Raw genomic sequence first — 22781 nt, 5'->3', positions numbered from 1 at the left:
AATTAAATGAAGTTGCATACAGAGTCCTCTTTCCTTTTCTTTTTAAATATGGAATGCATCACGAATTTGTGTGTCATCCTTGCACAGGGGCCATGCTAATCTCTGCATCGTTCCAATTTTAGCATATGTGCTGCTGAAGTGAGCACCTCTTTTCTTTTAAATAACCGCACAAGCTACTAAAAGTATGTTTGAGTCAGTGAAAAGCTTTTTTTTCTTTTTTTGTCTCTACTTAAATAGAAGGCCTTTGCTAAAGTTATGAGTTCACCTCCTTTGTGGAGGTGCCTGGTGGGGAGGGTGTTAGTGTCAGAAGCCTGCCTCTATGACCTCTTGGCTTTAGTTACTTTTGGAAGGGTTGGCACAAGTAATTCCATTTCTGTCATTGGGTTTTTTGGTTTTGGTTTTGGTTTTTTGAGATAGGGTCTTGCTGCATATCCCAGGCTGTATGATCCTCATGCTGCTACCTCCCAAGTACTAGGATTACAGCTGTGTGTCACTGTGCCTGGGATACCCCATTTTGACAGATTCTCCCCTTGCCTCTGAACAATTCTGATAGTGTCTTCCCTTGTCACTGAACAACTCTTCTCTGAAGACATCACTGGTCAACCATGATGTGGTTTGGTTTTACTCATCTCTCTCTCTTGCCAGGATGAGATTTGTCCCAGTTGGTCTGATCTGATCCCATGACATGGGCAGGGAGCAAGAGATAGCAAGGCATCAGTGCCAGTAAGACCCTTTTTAGCAAAATTCAAGTAACTAAGGAGTTTAGAAGGAGTTGTTCTTAGGCTGGATTTCATTCTTAAGTTTAATTCTGTGTGTCCTGTAGGTGATGTCCTAATATCTCAAAATACTGCTCCAGAGTTTTTTGTTAAAAATTGTACTTCTAAAGAATGTCATCAGCCAACAGCTACAGAATTTTAGCAGGAAAATACACAACAAAACCAAGAAGAGACAATATTTAAAGAAAAACTAATTTGTTTGAAAAATCAGTATTTGTTAGAGTCTTTTTTTCATGAGCTTGATTGCAATGCTTTAGAAAAGGGTAAAAAAACTGCACAGTCAAGACAGAATAGCCACAATTTGAATTATGAAGAAAGTTTAGCAATTGACAAAACACTCTAGTTATTTCCACTGCATACAGCATTTTAGGAAAATAATTATGATTGACAGTATTATGTCAAGCACTCCTTATTATCTTCTCAAAAATATATTTACATTTTTAGTGTAAAGAATGACATAACTTTTATCTGTATCTCGTCAATAATAGGTTTCTTTTATACATTTTGTGTTTCAAGACCAAATGAAAAAAATTCTAAATGAAATAAAATATACTCGTTGGCCCTAGATGACCAATGTCTGATCCTTTTAATTATTAGAGTGGCACTGTGTTTGGAAATATCTAATTGCCCTGATACAGTTAGAAGCACATGAACACAAGTCTACCACTAACAATTTTTAGTTTGGAGGATGCCAGCTTGGTAAAGTGTTTTCCTAAGTTTTGCATTTTACAAGGCTTATATACTTGGGGAACAGAAATACATTTAACATATATAGGATCCAGCAACAATTAGCATCACAGCTATGCAGAAGTCCTATATACTAATTTAATACCTACTTTTGAAGAGAATTTTAGAATCTCTGACTTGGTAGGAAAATAGGTCTATAGCACTAACAAAAATCAAATTTAGACCTCTACAAGTTTAGGGACACAATGCTAGTAACCACAAGTCCATCTCATATGTATAGTAACAAAATGCTTAATCAAGGCAAATAGATGTAACCAGGTTTTAAATAGCAGGACTGCCCAAATATCATAGTACTTTTTTCCATCCGAATGGTACTAATTACAAATAGCAGAAATGCCAAAAGTTTTATTGGTCATTTTATATGTTGAAGCTTCAGATTTAATGCATGTTGTATAAGAGAGCACTTGTTGGTCACCTTACATGCATTAAACCTACATGCCTTTAACTCTGCTAACACTAGCTAAAGTTCAGACACATAGATCTATGCATTTCTGGTCACAGACATAAAGGGTGTTAAATGCACTAGAACCTCATAAAGTAATTGTCCATAAACTTTTCATTTAAAAGACTTTGACATAAAAAGATATTTAAATGAACTCTGACTCTGTTAAGATTCAGTTTCCAAATAGTCAAAGGCCTGATAAAATCAGCAGGAAACACAAGCATTTATTTTGATAAAACACAAAATCTTTGTCCTTTAAGCCAGGTTTTTGCAGACATAGAGATTAGGTTCTAGTTTTACATCAGTGCATTAAGTTTTGATCTTAGAAAATCCTTTTGATCAGATCCTGTCTGGGGGTTGTCACCAGCAGGGTGGGGAGGTATAAGGAAAGAGTGCAGGAGGTGAATGTGGTGGAAATACTATGTACTCATGTATGAAAATGGAAAATGAGTTCTGTTGAAGCTGTTCTAAGAATGGGGGGAGAGGGGATAAAGAAGAATGATGCACGGGGTGAATTTAACTAAGATACATTGTAAGCACTTTTGTGAATGTCATAATGTATACCCAGTACTACAATAATAGGCAATAAAAACTTAGAAAAAAGGAAAAATCCTTTTTATAACTTTTTCATTATAGGCAATTTAATCACATACATAAACTTTTCATATGCTCTATCTTTTATACACTTTTTAAGACACACTCATTCACTTCTGCAACATTATTGAGCCTCCTGGTTTTTTGTCCCTTGCCTTCTTTTTCCATTTTGGAACATCCCTTTTCTACTAGCTACCAAAACAACAATACAATAGAGAAATGGGCAAAAGACATCAATGGAGTACACAAAAAAGGAAAATTAAGTAATCTTAAACATATGAAAATATGCTCAGTCTCAGTCAATTAAAATATGTAATGATATACTGTAAGGCTGTGGATAAACAAGAATTACTATTTATTGCTAATGGGAGTACAAGTCCCTCCAATGGAAATAGCTTGGCCATATCTACCAGAACCCAAAATTTATTTTAACCTTTGATCCATCAATTCTAGTTCAGGGCATTCATCTTACAGAAACACCTCTACACTTGACATATGTACAAGGTTATTCACACAGCCTTCTCCATGAGAACAAAAGGTTGGAAACCACCCAATGTCCTCTAGCAATGGTCTGGGTGAATAGACGATGGTTCATACACATAATGAGATACAATGGACTTGGGAAATAAAATGAGAAGGTGTGAAAGGGGGGAGCACTCTGAGTCTCAATATGAAAAGATTTTATTGATAATGATAATTGGCAGTGTGATTGACCACTGCTCATCTCTCCCCAGACTTCGAGTAGGCTTCTTTGAACACCTTGAGAAGTGGTTTGACCAATGTGCTCTCAATGTCCGAGTCACCGTGGCTACTAAGATTGATGAGCTAGATTCAGAACTGGAGCTTCGTCTGCACCTGCACAAGCCAAGAGTTCAGCACGTTGAGAGGGATATCCACAATGTCAGAGCAGGTGCAACCCTGCTTGGGAAGGCCCATCCTGCCCCATGTCCTGTGACTCCATTTTTTGTTAACTGTCCCAGTTCTCCCCATGCTATTAGCAAGTTATCATCACACCTTGAAAAATGTGCATGAGGGTTTCTATGTCCTTGACTTGCAGAGAAAGATAGTTAGTACCTGAAATCTTTTTTAAAGAATTCTTTAAAAAAAAAGAATGCTAGAGGCTGAAAATGAAGAGTGTCAACCTGCTGTAGCTTTTGAGTTTCAGATCTTCTCGCATGCCTGTTAGATACACACCTGCACGGGCATGCTCTACAGGTGAATCCTTGGCTCAGGGTCAGAGCTCTCAGGCTCAACTTCTCTGAATTTGTGGCTCTGGGCCAGTCATCAGACCTCTCTAATGTTTCCCTGCAGAAGGGGTTTGGAGGTGGTATAATGGAATCATGAGCACCTGGCATAAGACACAGCCCCCCCCCAAAGGGGAAGCCATTATTTCCATTTTTTGTCATTTATCATACTTTAAAAGGCATGCCATTTCTGTCTTAGGTAAGCTCCATTAATGGGTGGAGGCACAATTTTAGTAGACTCCTTCCATGACCCCTGGAAAACCCCTCGGTTTTCTCTGGAATCATATTTCAAGCTCCACCCTAGGCCAACTAGTGGAGAGACCCCATCTGATTGTATCCAAACTCCTGTTGCCTAGAGGAGTGAAGGATGTGTAAGCAGACAACAGGCTTCCAGTCCCAATGCTTGCATCCTTGGGCACCTTGTCCAACATTTGGAACCTCATTGTCCTCACCTGGAAAATGTGTGCACTGAATGCACTGAGTAATGAAGACTCTATGTTCACCACAGAGTAGAAGTTCCCTGAGGGCTGGTTTCCTTTGCTGTTCTGGTTCCTAGCCCTATGTACAGCATAGAAACTCAGGCCAGAGAAATGAAGTCCCAGCATCACTCCAGACAGTAAGAGAGTCATGGGTGATCTGGAGCTTTCTGCTTGCTCTAAAGGCCAGTAATGGGGTTTTGGAAGTCCAGTCTTGTTCTTTCTACTCCACTTTGAAAGCCAGTTGGAATTTGGGCCTTTACACACGAGCATCCGCCAATGAAAAGAAACAAACTTGGACTGCCCAGTTTGTGCATGTTTTTGTACCCCCCCAGGCCCTTCTCACCTAAATTTCAGCACTTTTAAACACCCCTCACTTATCCACCCTACTCCTAGGCTACTCCCTGGGACTCTCCATCTCCTTGGCTTTGCTCAGGGAGGGGGCTACCAATGGGGAGTTCCTGACTCCAGCAGATCCTCCTCTCCAGTGAGAGACCCTGGGGCAGGCTTGATCTGTGATCAGAACCCATTCCCAGTCCTAGGGCAGGGCAAGGGACCTTGACCCTCATTTCATGGTCTCAGCTCTGTAGCTGGCATGGGAGTGGTAGTGGCTGGGCACTCTTCCAAGAAACGAATGGATCCCAGAGGGCTGCAGCTCTCCTTACCCTCTTCCAGCTGAGCTCTTGCTTCACCAAAAGCGGTTGGACAGCCACTGCACTGGAGTGATTGAGACACTGAGGAAGGAGAGGCTGATGTTCTGCCAGTTCCAAGAAGAGCAAACAATGAGGAGCAAAAACTTCCGCCGTAAGATTTTTGATATGGAGCACATCTTCTTGAATGCCACCAAGAGCCAAAAGTAAGGAATCCAGGAATCTCCTTCCCCAGCCAAATGACTGTAAAAGTAAAGCCAGACTGCTGCTTGCAAGAAGGAGAAGGTGCTTGGGAATCTGTTTTGGAGCTAACCTCTTCCCAAGCATCAAAGAGCCAAACTCTGTGGGCAGCATCTGGTGTAGGGGGGCAGGCATGAGCAGCCAGAAAGATAAGTGGGTTCACACACACAATCAGCATGCAAAGGTGCAGATAATGCACCCTGAAATGTCCATGATGAGAAAGACCACTTCCTTCAAGGAGGGTCAGGAAAGGCTTCCTGTAGGAGGGGGCATTTACTATGAACCCAGAGGTACCTGGCTTGAGATGGAGGAAGGTGGCAGGGATCAAGTCCTCAAATCAGACAAGGAACACTGGCCAAGCTTGGGTTAGGCTTCAGGGAGGTCACTCAGAGATGTGAAATGAAGGCCTCAGGTCACAAGAAGGACACTCGACCTACACAGGGACAGCTGGGTATGGTGACTTTGTTGCAAAGAGGAAATTTTTCAGGGAATTCTCTGGGGAAGTGAACCATGTTGCTGGGGGGGTCAGAGTGTTTGCTGGAGAGGGGGATAAGGATCCAGCAGGACCCGAGACTCTTTTACCAATTTGGTGGCAGAGATGAGAGGGAGGACAGGATACAGTAAACCCAGGGTGACAGTCTCCCACACACCGGCATTTTAAGCATCCTTTCCAGTGCTCCTTTGCTACACAGAGAAGCTGGGCAGTGGTTCTGGTGGTCCACAGCTGGGCACTGTGTGCAAAACTCAAGCAGCATCCCAGGATGCCTACTCAGGCTCAGGTCATCCCCGGGCCCTCTCGCATCTCCCAGTTTGATCACCCATTACCACCTACTCCTCCCTTGTCTCCATAGGCTGGTCATTCTCACCAACACACTGCACCGGGAGCTGCTTAGCCACGTGGATGTCATCCAGGTGTCCCTGCGCAGTTTCCGGCAGTACTTGGAGGAAAGTCTGGGCAAACTCCGCTACACCAACGTGGAGTTCATCAAACGCTGCAGGTGGGAGCCAGGGTCCAGGCCTCCATGGACCACCAGAGTCTCTCTATTGGGAGTTAGTTTCATTCCTCCCTGAAGTTTGGTTGTGTTAACTATATGTGACATAAAATTTACCATTTTAACCATTTTGAGCTGTGCAGTTCAGTGGCATTAAATATATTGTTATGCTACCATCACCCTCAGCTATCTTTAGAACTTTCCATCTTCACAGATTGAAACTCTGCATCATTAAACAGTTAACTCCTCATTTCTCCTTCCCTGAGCTCTTGGCAGTCATTTTACTTTCTGTCCCTATGAATCTGACTACTCTAGGAACTTCATATGAGGGAATCACGCAATATTGTCCTTTAGTATTTGGTACATTCCACTTAGCACACATAATGTCTTCAAGATCCATCTATGATTGTGTCATGCGTCAAAATTTTCTTCCTTTTTAAGGCCAAGTAACATTGCATTGTGCATACATGCCACATTTTGTTTATACATTTCTCTATTGATGTCATTTGGTTTGTTTGAATTTTCGGGCTATTATGAATAATGGTTTGAGGAACATCAATGTTCAAACATCTATTTCAGGCCCTGCTTTCAATTCTTGAGATATATTCCTAGAAGTAGAACTGCTGGATCAGACACTGATTCCTTAATTTTTGGAGGAACCATCACTCTGTTTTCCATAGCAACTGTACCACTGTATAGTTAGTAATATGTAAGAGTACCAATTTCTCTATATCCTCACCAATGCTTATTCATTCTTTCTTAATAGTAGCTATTATAGTGGCGGTAAGGCAGTATCAAGTTGTGATTTTGATTTATATTTCCCTAAAGATTAATGATGGTAAGCTTCTTTCCATGTACTTATCAGCCATTCTTTCCCCTCATTTTCCTCCATGAGCTTAGCTCACTACTATATGCAAATAATCTGGAACTTGCTCTTTGACATTTGTGACAGTCTATGTTTGTTTTCTAAAGCTTATATAGTTTTAGAAATTACAAATATTTTACTCATTATAGCATAATCAAATACAGAAGTAAATAAAATAAAAAGTGGAAGTCCTCCAAAAGTAGATTTTCTATGTGGGATACATAAGCAAAAACTGTTAGTTTGGTACAGAAATGGAATCTTTGTACATGTGCCGACAGCCACTGCTCACCAATCACGGTGGGCACCTTCCATGGCCATGTCTAGGAGGCTTTCATTTGTTTTAAATATGATTGCTTTTTCTGATTATAAATATATAGCATTTTAAAGAAAAAAATGCAAAGTTACAAAAACTGGAAGTATAGGTCGGTGCATTTGGCACTCTGTCCTTGCATATCTCTACATCACTCTCACATATTTTAGCTCTACTTTAGCTGGTTTCTTCACATTGTCCTTCCTCTATAGCTGTATTTAATCTTCTAATAAATGTACTCATTGAACTTGAATTTTAACTATCAGTTTTCATTTCTAGTTATATTTGATCTCCTCTCAAAACTGGCTCCTCTCTGCACATATTTCAAGCTTCTCTTTTATTTCTTTGAACATCTTGCACTTAGTTATTGATGTGTGTAATTCTAACATCTGAGGTCTTTGTGGGGGGATTTGTTTCTGTTCTCTGTTGTCTTTCTAGTTCTCATTCATAATATCTTGTTTCCTTGTGATTTTTTTTTCATTACAAGTCACTTATTTTCCTTGGGATTTACCTGTGTCATTCTTTGCGGCCTGTACTCATGTGGCATTCCTTCAGAGAGAATTAGTATTTGTTTCTGCTGGGCATCTGGGGGCATTGCCCACTCAGGATCCATTACAATTCTCTGTATGATGTTTCTTGGTTTACTGTGGAGAACGTGAATTCAGATGGCAAAAGTGTATCATGTCTAGTTTGTAATTACAAATTCTCAGGGGAGGGAGATCCATTTCTCCTCCCTAGCCTCAGATTTAGATGAGACAGTGTCCTGGTACATGGCAGGGTTAATTTCTCACTCTGTCTCATACTGGAAATGTTATCCTCAGGGTCCACCCCCGTAATGTCCCCAGTGCCTGCAGTCATCGAGGCTCAGACGCAAAGTCTCCAGGGCAAAGCCAGCCTTGGCACCCACTCACATTCCAGGGACTTTATCTGAGACTCTGCAGAACTCTCATCCTTATGCGACTCCAAGAAAACTTTCTGCTTTGAATTTTGTCCAGCATTTTCTTTCTTTCATTGGGTCTTCCGTCAGACACCAGACATAACTGGAAACTCCACCCCTTTTGTACCCTGCTCCTGTACTTCCCTACCTGCACTTTTGATCGAATGCCACAGGATCTGGGATGAGTGGAAACTTTGACATCTGATTGGTAGCTTTTATTTCTCACCGATTATTATCAGATTATTTTCGGAGGGAGGCGACTTTTCCCCTGAAGAAATCGACTCACTGTGTCATCGACTGGAGAAGGAAACTGCCCGGATAGAGTTTGTTGAAAGTGTAATCATGCTCCACATGGAGAAGATGGAGAACGAGTATCTGGACCAGGTGGGGAAGGCCGCTTGCCTCAAGGCAGCCCCCAGGATTGCCTGTCACAAGCTGTTGCCTCTGAAGGGTCATGCCCCTGCCCAAGCAATACTTGACCTGTCCTTCCCGCTCCCAAGGTCCAAAGTCCCACATTAAGCCCTCTGCTTTACTTGTCTTTATCCACAGGCTAATGATGTCATCAACAAATTTGAGAATAAATTCCATAACCTGTCTGTGGACCTTATTTTCATAGAGAAAATCCAGCGGTTGTTGACAAATTTGCAAGTGAACATCAAGTGCCAGGTAAGACAGCTTCATCCTCCATCAGGGGGCATTAATCACACACAGCTACACACCAGCCCTGTCCTGGTGTTGGGACACCAGCATGGTGTCCGTCCCTCAGGACTTGCTCTTCAGGGGGGAAGACAAATGGACTCTTAGCAGCCCTTACCATTCAGTGAATCATTACACACTATCATCATTCTGACTTACTTTAATTAGCTCTGTTAGTTCTCACAAGAACTGTATCAAGTGAGTATTGTTTTTGTCCCCACTTCAGAGAGAAACAAATTGGGCCAGAGTAATTCAGCGATTTAGACAGGAACACAGAGATCTTAAATGATGGAGCCAGAATGTGAATGTAGGTCTGTCTGGGACCAAAGATGATGACCTTGACCATGGACAGGTCATGTGTGCCCAAAAGAGGAAGAGCTGTGTAGGGCATAGAGGGGAGGATTTGGACTGGAAGGGAAGGTGAGTGTTGAAAGAGAAGCAGGAGCCAGCCAGGCGGGGATGGGGGAGCAGAGTGACCTGGAGGGATGATGGAAGACATCTAGGGTTCTGGTGCCAAAAGCATCCTAGCGAGCTAGCGAGTGGGAGCAGGACGGAGTGAGGAGCTGAGGCTAGAGAGTCCAGCAGCCGGCAGGGCTCTGATCAGGTGGGGAGGAGGAGGGCTTGGACAGGGCTGGAGATGGAGGCTTCTGGATGCTAGCTGCAGGAACTTGGCAGTGAATGGGTGTGAGGCAGGGTGTGAGACTGAGACCAAGAGACCAGTGACTTGGACAAGATGTTGTCAGAGACACGTTACAATTAAACAGGTAGCACTCAGGGTGAACTGGCCATGAAGGCCTGGGCAAACACCGAGCAGCACAGTTCAGGGAGCAGTGTCTGAGGTCCCACGCTGAGGACGGCATTCCAACAAAAAGGGTTTGCTGAAGTCTTAAGCTGACACTGGACTCAAATCCAGCCTCCTGCTGTTACCCCAAGAGGAACTTAACTCACTCATATGTGAAATGGGAATCAGAGGAGCAATTCATAAGATTGTGGGGCCAGTGGAGGAGTTAGTATGTGCTAAGCTGTGACCTCTGGTGCAGAGAGAATCCTCAGAGGCAGGTATTGCTGGAGGCACCCAAAAAACCTCCAAAGGAGGCTTCTAGTCATTCCAGAAGGAGGGGGAGGGGCAACTTTAAGAAGCACAGCAGTACACAAATCTGTCACCCCTGTCCTATTAAAAGAGCACACTTGGCCAAGTGCATTTCCATTGTGACCAATATTGAAAATATGGAACAAATACAAAAGGGAAGGATCGACCACATAGTTATAATTCTTGCTTAAGATTTCGATTTATTGTTAAATTTTTTTTTCTGTCCATGAGAAGATGGAAATATATCCAGACTGACCCTTTACTATTTCTACAGTTTTATAAGCTGTATATTTAAATATTCTTCAAAAATACCCACTGGACGGCTTCCCTCTCATGGATGTTCCATGGTTTTTCCTTGTAGAGGAATTCTGGGCGGATTTCCTTTCTCATCGGAATGCCCAGGCTGTGAGAAGTGCACTTGCCCAGGACACTCTGCCTGTCTCCTTGGGTGTCCTGAGAGCAGGAACCCTGGGCCACAACATGGACGGTCCAAAGTTATTTACAACTTTTGTGGGTTTTGCAGACTTGTCCACACTCTGGAGTGCCAGTTTCACTCATACTTTACCTATTTCATAAGAAAACAAATCTTTTTAATTTGTATTCATCTAGTTTCTGATATACCTGTGCATTTGTGCCATATTTCAATTTTTATCATTTTCTCAGATGTTTTGCTGAGTATTTTCCTGATCACAATTTATATTCTAGAAACAAAATCTGGCACCTCTGGTTTTCTAGGTGGCAAAATCCAATTCACAAACAGATGGATTAAATTTTTCTCTGAAGCAGCTTCAACACAACATAGAAACATGTCGAAACCCAAGAGGAGATAAAACAGTGAGTGCTCAGTAGATTCTGCATATGAATAATCAAGATATGCTTTGCTAGAATCCTAAACTTGACACAAACTTACATGAGGCATAGGATTTCCTCAGCACGAGCAAGGAGGTATGGGATGGGATGGGGTCTTTGAGCCTTTCCCATTTTAGTCAGTGAAGGAAGAGAAGAGAAACCAGCCATGGTGCCCTCTCCCCCACCAACCCCAGACAACCATGCAGAGTTCAATGACGGTCTGGGCTTGAGTCCTTTGTTCGTGGGCCTCACTCTCCTTGTGATGTCATCAGGCATCCTTTGCTGAAATGAGAACTCAGTCCTAGATGGATGACAGAAGCAGGGCTCTACCTTCTGAACATTTTTTAAAAACAATGTGTGTGTGTGTGTCTGTCTGTCTGTCTGGTGGTGGTGGGAGATTAAACTTAGGGCCTCATACTTTCTAGGCAAGTACTCTACCACTTCAACCATACCACAGTCCTTTTGTTTTTACGACAGTGTCTCTCTACCTTTACCCAGGCTCAAGATCTCAAACTGAAAATCCCTCTGCCTCCACCTCCTGAGTAGCTGGGATTACATGCATGCACCACCATGCCAGCTCCAACAACCACTTTTTGTTTGGCTTCACTTTCTCTCTCTCTTTTTTTTTTTTGGTGGGACTGGGGTTTGAACTTGGGGCTCCACTCTTGCAAGGAAGGCATTCTCAAAGCAGGCACTCTACCGCTTGAGCCACACCTCCAGTCAATTTTATTCTGGTTATTTTGGAGATGGGGATCTCAAGAAATATTTGCATGGGTTGGCCTTGAACCACTATCCTCCCAATCTCAGCTCCCCAAGTAGCTAGGATTATAGACGTGAGCCACCAGCATCCAGTTAGGAAACATTTACTTGTATTTGTTTGTTTGTTTGTTTGGTGGTACTGGGGTTTGAACTCAGAGACTTGTACTTACTAGGCAAGTGTCCTCCACTTGAGCCACACCTCAGCCCTCACTTTCATCTTTTGGTCATAGCACACAAACTTATTTTCTATGTCTAAGCCATGAAAACTCAGATTGGAGCAAAGTTTGGCAGGAGTTTAGTTCTAAATGTCTCCAGGTTCCCAATCACCTGAGCAGGTCTCAGGATGTCTATATGCTTTGTTTTTCTGCCACAAATGTGCATTTCTGCCCTCTTTCTACATGCACCCTGGCCATGTAAGGAACTTTTCCTCAGCAGCTCAACCAGGGGCCTCCAGAACCAGACCCTCAGCCCTGGCCTGAGGGTCTTGAGTGAGGCATGCCTCCCCTCTGCCTTTTCCATTTCATGACTTGGAGTTGTGGTTCCATTGTTGTGAGCATCAAGAGGACATTAATTTTCCACTCTATAGTGACACATGATTTGTGAGAGAAGATCAAACACCCACAGAGCATAGAGTGCAGAATAAATGTCCCTCTGTTCTCATTCTCAATGGAGACTCTCCGCCCTGCCACCTACTCTGCGCAGGTTTCTACACAACACTGAGTTAGTTGCGCTGCAGTGCTGATGTGCTGATGAAAAGTGGTTTCTGTATTTTGCCCATGACTTACCTGGTCTCCCTATGAGCCCACCTACTTGAGAGCAAGGGACAAGCTGGTTAACCTGCTGTGACCCTTGCAAAGGCCCTGTAGGACAAGCACTGTCTCTCCACAATAGAGATGTTTAGTCCCTCATATTTCCTCCTCTCCTGAACCCCACTCTTCCATCTCCTGTCAGGCCATTGGTGGATGCCAGAAGGCTTGCCAAGCTAGCATTTCTGTGTTGATGGAAGAGACTGGCTTGTAGCCTGCAGAGCAGTGATTAGGAGACAGTAGTTATGTTTTGGATATGTGGTGGGGTAAAGATGGTTGAGGGTACATCCCTGTGCACCTTTAGAGTACTGTTCCAAGGGGGGTGTCTATTTGATGTTTCTATGGGGATGGCCAGTCAGCCCTTCTACACCCTCCCACATACCCTTGCAACCTGGACTACATATTGCCTTTTTCTTTTATTAGCATATATTAACTGTATAAAGGGGTTTCATCGTGATATTTCCATATATACATTTAATGTACTTTGATCAAATTTACCACTCTGTTACTCTTTCTTCTCCCTTCTCTTCCCTTTTTAAACAATTTAATGAGTCTCATTATTGTATTTTCATAATGCATATAAAGTACCTTGATCATATCCATCCCTCCTTCAACCTTTCCTTTCACCATCTCCTTCCCACTGGTTCTCACCCCCAAGTAATCTCTGTTTTACACTTATGTCATTCATTGTTTTTTAAGTCTATATTCTGCATATGAGAGAGAACATATATTTGTCTTTCTGAATCTAGCTTTTTCACTTAACATGAAGATCTCCAGTTCTGTCTATTTTTTGCAAACAATATAATACCTAGAGGAGATCTAGGGAACATTCCATGTCCCCATTTTAGAGATGAGGAGACTAGGTCAAGCAAGTTTGAGTCACTTATCCAGAGTTGAACCCATAGAACGCCTCAGGCCTCTGTTAGTGAAGGATTCCCTGCCCCCGGTCAGCCACAGGGAGAGCCAGACACTATTCCAGGGGCCTTCCTGAAAGTGAGGGAACTTCAGGTTACCAAGAGGCATCCTATGGGACCAGCCCCTGTTCCTGCACTTCTGGTGGATCTGCCTGCTTCCTTGGGGCTTCTTTCCTCCATGTTTCCTCTAGGTGGTGACCACAGACGACCTCCTTGGGTTTGTTCAAACTTGGAAAGAAAAACTGAGCCAGAGGATTAAGTACCTCAACTGCAGCCTGGACATGGTGTCCGTGACTCAAGAGGTCTTTATGGTAGGGAATGGCATGGGGCGGTAGGCAAGAGTGTATGAGGTGTTATCTAAGTTCCCAGGGGACCTGAAAGGCCTCAGCGTAACCTAAGGGAAGAGGAGACTCCCAGGACCCTGCTAAATAGCAGCCCAGATGGGATGCCATGGAAGGGTCACAGCTGTGGGGTCAGATCTGAATTGAGATCCTACATGGGCCACCTCCCTACATTGGTCTCTTAGGAGGCCCCTTACCTCCTGGTGTCCCCTCCCCTTCTCCATCAGGAGCCTCAAGTCACAGGCCGGTGGTTCACAGGCCAGCCCCATCCCATCTCAGCCTCTTCCTTCTCACCTGCAGCCCACCATCAAGTCCAAGCCCCAGTATCTTCCTCATCTGGCTGCCATGTCCTCTTACATCCCCTGTGGTCTGTTCCCTAAACTTCAGCTAAACCAAACACCAGAAAAGGCCCAAATAACTGTCACTCCCCTGCCCTCTAGGTCAAGTTCAAACTTATCATGCCACAGCCTCCATGGTGCTCAGTCATTCACAGCTCCTTTATCCTTGTCACCCAGCCTAGACAGCACTTCCCCTAAGCCCTCTTTCACCTTCTTGTCTGGGTGGGAATCCTCTAGCCTCAGAGCACATCCCATTTCCTCATGACCCAAGACCAGGTGGTGAGTTCTCCAGTTAAGGGGCTTTCTGTCCAAGACTGTGAGCTCTTTGAGAGCAGAACCTGCATGGCTCTCTGCTCAATCCTCACATGGAGCTTTGCCCACATGAGGTTCTTAGCTACTCTCAGGGAGGGCATCTGAGAGCTGACTGCTGCAGGAGTGGTTACTGCTGGCTCTGCTTCTGCTGCCAGGTTTTGGCCACCCTTTTGTCTACAAGGAGGCTTTTTCCACTGTGGATCCAGCACTAAAAATCCATCCTCCCACAGTACTGTGCATAGCAAGCCAGAGGCACCAAGGGTTCAGCCTGGGTGGGCCCTTTCTTCATGAGGCTGACAGGAGATGAGACTCAGAATAAGCACTAACCACTCACCGTAGGCACCATTGTCACACTTTTGTCAAAGTCCCATTCACAGGGGAGTTACTCACTCAGCCTTGCCTTCATTCATTCCATCATCCATTTGGTCAAAAACACCACCAGGGCACCTCTGCAGCCAACCCTGCAGGTCTCACTTCACTCACAGAAGATGCTGGAACTTTTCCTTCACAGCACTCTCCCAATTTTGACCAAGCATTTGTTTGCCTAAGTGTAAATTAAATGTCTTGTCTCTCCTGCATAGATTGCAAATCCATGAAGGAAGGGACACCATATGGCCTGTCTACCCCTGAGATCTGGCCTGTCTACTTCCTGAGATCTGGCTCTCAGGAAGCATTTCTAAAGGCATGAATGAATGAAGGAATGGATGAATGGGTGAACAGCCATCCCACGGAAGATAGGACTTTTACCATCTTATAGGAGAGAAAAGAGGCTGCAAGAAGCCAGGCAACTCATCTCCAGCCACCACTTAGACAAAGAGATAGTGGAGTGTGAACCAGCTGGTTGCTTCCCCAGCATCTGAGCTGGGGCCCATATGTTCAGCCCTTCTCTTTGGCCTGCAGGACAGTGTCCTGATGGACTTGGAGGCAGAAAGTGACATCCAGGTATCCTCAGAGGCCCTTGAGGAGGAGGCCAAAGTGGGCCTGGTCACCCCTGAGTCCTTTGCACAGCCAAGCCGCATGGGGAAGCCCATGCTTGAAGACCCTGCCATAGAGGTGGTCAAGAAGATCCTGCAGTGAGTGCCTGCCATTATGGCCCATGGCCCTGACCCTTCAGGATTTAGCACACTGGGGTTCCTATGGGAGCTCAACCCGGGAGCCCATGTGTTTGGGCCAAGGGCATCCCCTCTTGGAGCTTCTGTTCCTCACCTGAATGCCTGAGCTCATGATGGCATCTACACACATGATGTTGAGGACCAATAGGGATGCTGCCCAGGGCCTAGCATGAGAGGTCCCCATGGTCACCATAGAGAAGCTCACTCCCTTTCCTTTGGTTTTAGAATTCCCAAGACAAAATCAGGGCACCACTGTGAAAAAGATCAGTCACTAACAAGTTGCAGCAAACACACCTGTGAGTCTCAGGGAAGCCAGAAGAGGTGTGGGGGGGAACCTAGTAGTGATTGTCGCCCATCCTCACCTGATGTCTTCTGCTCTTGTCTTCTGCATTTGTCACCCAAAGTCTTGAAGCGATATCACTGTCGGGCAGAAAACTTCACAAAGAAGTCCTTGCACAATGCCAGTGCCACCTCAGAAGGGAGGTAGGTATGCCAGGCTGCCCAGAATCTCCCCTTTCCATATACTTCTCGCCTGGACAGGTGTTTGGGAGTTGGGTGTTTGTCCATGTGGGGAGGTGGGAGATTCAGTCCTGCCACCTCCCCACATGCATGATCATGGCTAGAAAGAGGAATAGGTGGAACCATGGAGCAAATGGTTTTCCTGGAGTGACATCACAGATACAGGGGTCTGGGGCCTTGATGTCCTTCTGTGCTCCATCTACTATACCCTGGAGGGGTCCTTAGATTTGAGGATCTGGCCACCAGCTCCAAATGGAAGATTTTATGGAAGATGGATAACAGAAACTACATAGCTGAACTGACTCCCTAATCTTTCACAAACCCTGGTTGACATGGGTGAATTCCTGGTTTCAAGAAAGAGACGGGAGGCCCTTCCTTTACCTGCAGAAGGTATTTTAGAAGAAACAAAGACCAACCAAATAAGAAGAGCAAAGGCATTTGATTCAGAGCTGGCTGGGGCAGAGAGTTGGCCACCATCAAGTATGTTTGGATGACTCAAGGGTAGGCAGGGGAGTGGGAAGCCTGCTAGTGAAAAGCTGGGAAGGCCCCAGGTATGTCTGATTGGAGACTCTTGGTCTAGGGAAGCTGGAAGCCAGCCCACTGAAAACAGACCTATGTGGTGCCTTAGGTGCTTATCTGGCTTTCTCTGATTGCTTTCAGAGTAAAAAATTAGGGAAGCTGTCATTTAATATTAAAGTCCTGGCCAGGGGGTCCTATTATATGGTGAATATTGTTTAGCTTCTTAGACAATCACTACCGAGAGCAATCTGACTTCCTGTCAGTCTGATCTATAGCAGGACTGTTTACCATAGACAACAGGGCTGGTGTTCTGGGTAGTGTGCTACAGTCTGTGTGTAAGAGTTGTGTTTTCTAATATATGATCCCACCATCAACTATTTTAATATTCAGTCTCTCAGAGGTTATAAAATGTAACCAGGGATGCCAGATAAGAGAGTGTGCTGCTCAATTTAAATTTCAGATTAATGACAACTAATTTTTTAACAAAGTATGTTCCAAATATTACATGAGACATCCTTATTCTAAAAATTACTCATTACATATATGAAATTCATGTCTCACTGGGCACACCATATTTTTATTCGCTAACCCTGGCAAGCCTACTTGTGGTTCACCCTGTTTTTCTTTAGGTCCTTACCACAGGGAAGGGAGGATGCAAATTTCCTGGCCTAAGCACCTGTGCCCCTTGTCCTCCTCCTTTGACCTTTGCTGGGCATTAGCAGTAAAAGTTTCACCCTAAGAAAAGGTTGTCTTCAGAGCTGTTGAGGAGTTGAAGGGCCTCCCAGGTTACCCAACATCTCTATGTCCCAGGCAGGGCTCCTGAAGGCCCAGTCCTGCCTTCTGTCTGTACCTACACTATAGACCACTGTATACCTTCATCCTACAGCATGACACCCATTTCTCTTTTATTTAATCGTCATTTTAATGAATGAAACAAAATCTGGTCCAGTTATACTACACCTTCATTTCAAGAAAACCAGCAAAATATCAAGTTCAGAAAGTTAAAAACCTTTGGAGAGTCAAGCTCCACAGTAGAGCCCCGATTCCCCCTCATGAGTGATCCCTCCACACAGCATCTCTTCTTGGCAGCCTTTAACCCCAGGGGTCTTATCTCTGGAGCTGGGGAACCATGTAAAGCAGGGTAGCTGATCCACCAGATGAACCAGAGTGGCCTGTCAGTCAGTAGCCCTTGTCTCACACACCAAAGACAATCCCACACTGTTGAAACTCTGATTCTCTTTTCTGTAGTTCTGTGTCATTTTATCCTATGTAGAGATTCCTGTAATCACTACCACAATCGCGATACAGAACTCTCCCACTGGTTCACCCTTCATAATGCCACTTCCAGCCCCCTTCCCACATTGTCACAACCTCGAGAAACCTAGAATCTGTACTCCATTCCTATAATTTTGTCACATGGAGAGTATCATATAAATTGACTAATGTAGCATTTGACCTTCTCAAAGTGGCTTTTTGCACTCAGTACCATGCCCTTGAGATCTGTCTTAGTCCGTTTGTACTATAACAGAATACCTGAAGCTAGATAATTTACAAGGAGCAAAGATTAATTTGGGAGGTTGGGAAGCCCAAGGCCATGAACCTGGCATCTAGCCAGGCAGGGTGGCACTGTCCTATAGTCCCAGCTTTCAGTAGGCTAAGGCAGAAAGATCACAAGCTCGGGATCTAGCCTTGTCTATATAGCTAAGACCTTGGCTTAAAAGTGGGGGTGGGGGCAGCATCTGGTGAGGGCCTTCTTTTCTGTTTTTTCTTTTTCAGTACTGGGGTTTGAACTCAGGGCCTTCACCTTGAGCCACTCCACCAGCCCTATTTTTGTGAAGAGTTTTTTGAGATAGGGTCTCACGAACTATTTGCCCAGGCTGGCTTCAACCCAAGATCCTCCCCATCTCTTCCTCCTGAATAGCTAGGATCACAGGTGTGAATCACTGGCACCCGGCTTGGTGAGGGCCTTCTTCCTGCATCATCCCATGGCAGGAATTGGAACAGCAAGAGAGGACAAGAGACGGGGAGGGGAAGAGAGAAAGAGAGAGCAAGGGGGTCCAAACTCATCCTTTTATCAGGAACCCACTCCTATGATAATGGATGGTATTAATCTAGTCATGAAGGAAGAGACTTCATGATCTAATCGCCTCTTAAATAAAGGCCCCACCTCTCAACAGAGTTGCATTGGGGGCTGTTTCCAACACAAAACTTTTAAGGACACATTCAAACAATAGCAAGACCCATCCACATTGTCACATGTATCAATAGTGCATTCCTTTGTATAACTGAATAGTATTTCAAAATATTGATGCACCACAGTTTTGTAGTGACTTGTAAAAAAAACTGTAGGGCAAATAGAAAAAAAAATTGAGCATTTATGAAATCTCTGAAAAAGAGGAGACTCTTCTGACATAGTGCAGTGGTTGATTGTTGAAGAAATGGAATCAGACTCATCCTGTTTATATCCCCACAAAGGACCCACCAAGGGACAGAAATTCTCCCCAAACCTCAGTCTTCCTGCCTGCACGGGGGCTGAGAAGAGAGCTCTCCTTTTAGAACTGGGGAGAAGAGCCTGCCAGTTCCCTGGATCCTGGGATGGAACCTTCAGTAACACGGGATCATCACCCTAAGACACAGTAGTAGAATTCTCAAAATATGGTAAATTTGCAAAAATAAATAAATAAAAGACAAACAAATAGATTAATGCCTCCCTCATCCACAAGTAAGTTGTTAAGGAAACCTTGAGATTTGAAGGGTGGAGATTCAAAGAGGAACCATGCCCCAAAGAGGAAACATGGTTAGAAATAACCACTTAGATTTGCTGATATGCAAAAAAAAGAAAGAGGAGCAAGTCCATTCCATGCTTCACCTGAGGATAATGAAGGCATGAGTGAATGTTTGTAAACTGCCAGTTTAGAGAAGGAGGGTGGAGATGGCTGCCCTCTTGCCCTGAGGGCTGGAGTCAGCAGCACATTACATTTCCAGAAAGCAATCTGCCAGCATTTAGTGAAGGCCATGAAAGTGTGCCTTTCTGCAACTCTTCACATCTTTCTCCCAAGGAAATCACACCCATACTCATTCACAAGAAAAAAACTTCTTGCACAAAGATATTCCATGATATACTTTTTATGCTAAATGAAACTGGGGAAAACCTGAAGTCCAAAACCACAGGACTATAAACTGTGGTGGATATACTTAATGATGTCCACAACCATCTAAAATCACATCACAGAATGGGGGACACTTAACAGTTGAATAAGTGACCAGAGCAGAATGTGAAATACACACAAACCTAATTATAACTAATTTAAAATAAAATTAGTAGAAGAAAATATATTAAAAGGTTGGTATTAATTTATCCCTCATTTTCAATGTATTTCTACTTTTCTTCAGTGAATTGCAACATGAATTATCAAGAAGCCAATACACAAACACTCTAGAGACTGGTAAACAGTGATTGTATGTGTATAGCAGTCACTGGGCCACTTTATACAGATTGTGAACTATTAAGTGTCCTGTGGGTACATGAGGTTCTAATGCATGTCCCTGATCTCTTGCTTTCAAAACAGTTGATCTAATGGAGCAGGATCATCCATCAGGTCTGTGGTAATTTGCTGTAAGCCCTGGTTTGTGCACTGTGGGCCTAAAGGCCAGTGAGCAAGAGGACAGGAAATCCTGCTCTTTTGGTTACCATTTGCAAGAAATCAGTCTTTCAGCCAACACTGAGGCACCGACAGTTGTAGGCACTGTACTGGGGTTGGGGATTCCATGGATAACAAAACCAGATGCACACAGCCCACGTCCTGTGCCTGAAGGTAAACTCAGGCACACTACAATGTTAATGTGCTTATTTGAACACACTGATTCATGAACTGGCAGTGCCTCAACACTGATGGCTCAGGGCTCCACCAAGGCAGCACCGAGGCAGTAGAAAACTTTTATAAGGTGTTCACAGAAGCAAAATGAAGAAAATATGTGACTAGATAGAGTGGAAAGTCCCAGATTTGTTATGCTTGAGTTTCTTAGACTGTGGCCCTTGTAAGTTGGGTTCTGGTTTGCTTATGCAGTAACCCTAGGTACTAGAGCTATGGATGAATGGCACCCTCTCCCACCTTCCCCAGTTAGCATTTTTAAATAACTGGTGAAGTTTACATTCTATTGGGAGAGATAGAGGCTAATCAGCCAGTCAAACAAATCAAAACCAAGATGCTTGTTTAGAGTGCTGTAGGACTGAGCGGCTCTCTGAGAGTACCAGACCCAGGTAGTTAGGAACTGGCACTGAGCTGAGATCTGAGGAACAGCAGGAACAAATGTGACCAAGAAGAAATTTCACAGCTTTTTTGGAGAGGAATCAGGGTGTGCACAGGTCCTGGGGCAGTAGCTCCTAGGAGTGACAGGACTAAAATAGAGCACTCAGAACGTTCTGTTTTGGGTTTTGTCTGTGAGATATATGCAGATGAGGCCCCTCACAAATCTGCCTCATGTGTATTGCAGGGATTTTAAAAGCATCATCCTGGCCCTCCTCTGGGAAAGCAACGAGCACCGGCTGAGTGTTGCAGAGGTGAGGGCCACCACCCTTCACAGGCTTGACCCTGGCTGTCTCTGCCTTCTGAGGTTTGCTGGTCATGGACACTAAGGGGAAAATGATAAGAGAGGCCCACCCCGCCTTAGAACCTCCCCAAATTCTGTTACCTCCTGTGATTTCTGTCCTCCTAGAAACTGAATCTCATTCATTCAGCATTTATTTATTCATTATTCAAGCAGCCACCAAACATTTCTTGGATGCATATCAGGTACTGGGTGTGCCAGAAGGAACAAGCCCAGCCTCTGCCCCTTAGGTGCCCAGCAGGAGGCCAACAGACATGGTGGGCACAGGGAGCTGGGCAGGGTATGGGGGCAGCCCAGCATCCTGTTCCTGCATACCCCACACAGTGTGCCCTGGCCTATACCCATCTTCCTACTAAGTTCCTAGCCTGGTCACAATTTGAAATGTCATTGATTTGGGTCTTGAAAGCTAACTAGGATTTTGCCACTCACTCAAGAAGTAATAGGGCCAACTGTGGCCTCAAGTCTGCTGGTCATCCGTGGGATGCAGAGAAGGTCACAAGGGCAGAGAAAAGCAAGAGCAAAGGCTAAGAGGTAGAGGTGAAAGTGGGCTGGTCAAGACAGGGCCTGAGTCCCTCGAGGAGAATCCTTACCCACATGTAGTCACCTCTCTCTTGCAGGAGTTTTACCGCAAAGAGAAGCGTCCGGTCACCAGGCCCGATTGCATGCATGATAACTTTGACCAGTGCGCTGAACACATTAGCAAGAAGATACTGGAGTACCAGACCCAGGCAGAAGAGTACCATAACTCCTGCCTCATTGGTGTGTGCGGGTGGTGGGATGCTGATGGCAGGTGGGATGTGAGTGTGGCACAAAGCCAGTGATGGAGTTTGACCTCATTCCCTCTTCATTCAGACTCACTGGGGAGACAGAGAATCCTCTCTGTGAAAAGCCAACCTCTTAGAATTAGGTAAAAGAAATGATCAGGTTTAACTGGGAGGAAAATAATGCAAAAAAATTCACTTTTCTTGAGAAATTTGTTTGAGTTTAGGTTTTTTAAGGGTCTTACTATGTAATCCAGGCTGGCCTTGAACTCTAATCCACCTCCTTAGCCTCAGTGCTGGGATTACAGGTATGTAGTACCATGCCCAGAAAATTGTGATCTTTACCACTAAAAATACTGTTCATTATTTGCTTACCATAAAATTCACCCAGGTAGTAAAAATCAAGTTCCATTATGGTTTTTAGTTTGTTTAAAGGGTTTTGCAACCATCACTACTGCCAATCTTAGAACCCTCATCTCCCTATCCTCTCACAGCCTTCAGCAACCAACATCCCACTTTCTGTCTCTGTGGATTTCCTTTTCTATACACTCATGCAAATGGACTGATATGGCCTCTCATTTTATGTAATGTTTTCAAGGTTTACACATATTGTAGATTGTATACATATTTCCTTCCTTTTTAATCACAGAATAACATTCCATTGTACAGATCTACCACATTTTGTTGTACTCAGTTGTGTGGTTTCAGAGGCACAGGTAGGAGGAGGGGAGTACTAGGGGATAGCCAGACCGGGGGCCAAAACCCTGCATTCTCATCTTCCAGCTATGGGACTTTGGTCAAATGATCTCACCTCTCTGAGACTCACTATTTTTGTTTGTAAACTGGAGATATTAACAACACCCATGGTGAAAGGCTTTTTTGAG

The 22781-nt window shown here is 44.3% G+C and overlaps 1 protein-coding gene, 1 long non-coding RNA gene and 1 other non-coding gene across 5 annotated transcripts in view; 1 reads left to right on the top strand and 2 right to left on the bottom strand.

Annotated features, from left to right (window-relative positions):
• Positions 1 to 22781, bottom strand: part of LOC141415401 (uncharacterized) — a 142825-nt gene that overhangs the window by 91232 nt on the left and 28812 nt on the right. The gene's annotated exons all lie outside the window — the stretch shown is intronic.
• LOC109682572 (stimulated by retinoic acid gene 6 protein-like) overlaps positions 1 to 22781 on the top strand; it is a 108546-nt gene that overhangs the window by 83061 nt on the left and 2704 nt on the right. Inside the window, exons 36-46 of the mRNA XM_074051406.1 lie at positions 3294 to 3469; positions 4955 to 5135; positions 6021 to 6167; positions 8513 to 8657; positions 8823 to 8939; positions 10795 to 10893; positions 13579 to 13698; positions 15279 to 15451; positions 15716 to 15973; positions 21023 to 21089; positions 21754 to 21895. Coding sequence (XP_073907507.1) covers positions 3294 to 3469; positions 4955 to 5135; positions 6021 to 6167; positions 8513 to 8657; positions 8823 to 8939; positions 10795 to 10893; positions 13579 to 13698; positions 15279 to 15451; positions 15716 to 15973; positions 21023 to 21089; positions 21754 to 21895 — 1625 coding nt within the window. The remainder of the gene's footprint in view (positions 1 to 3293; positions 3470 to 4954; positions 5136 to 6020; positions 6168 to 8512; positions 8658 to 8822; positions 8940 to 10794; positions 10894 to 13578; positions 13699 to 15278; positions 15452 to 15715; positions 15974 to 21022; positions 21090 to 21753; positions 21896 to 22781) is intronic.
• LOC141415901 (U6 spliceosomal RNA) lies at positions 43 to 146 on the bottom strand. Its single transcript, XR_012440853.1, has one exon. It is a non-coding gene; the product is annotated as a U6 spliceosomal RNA (small nuclear RNA).

The sequence above is a fragment of the Castor canadensis genome, chromosome 13 (assembly GCF_047511655.1).
Source record: "Castor canadensis chromosome 13, mCasCan1.hap1v2, whole genome shotgun sequence".
Classification (NCBI taxonomy): domain Eukaryota; kingdom Metazoa; phylum Chordata; class Mammalia; order Rodentia; family Castoridae; genus Castor; species Castor canadensis.
This window is presented reverse-complemented; position numbering and strand designations above follow the sequence as displayed.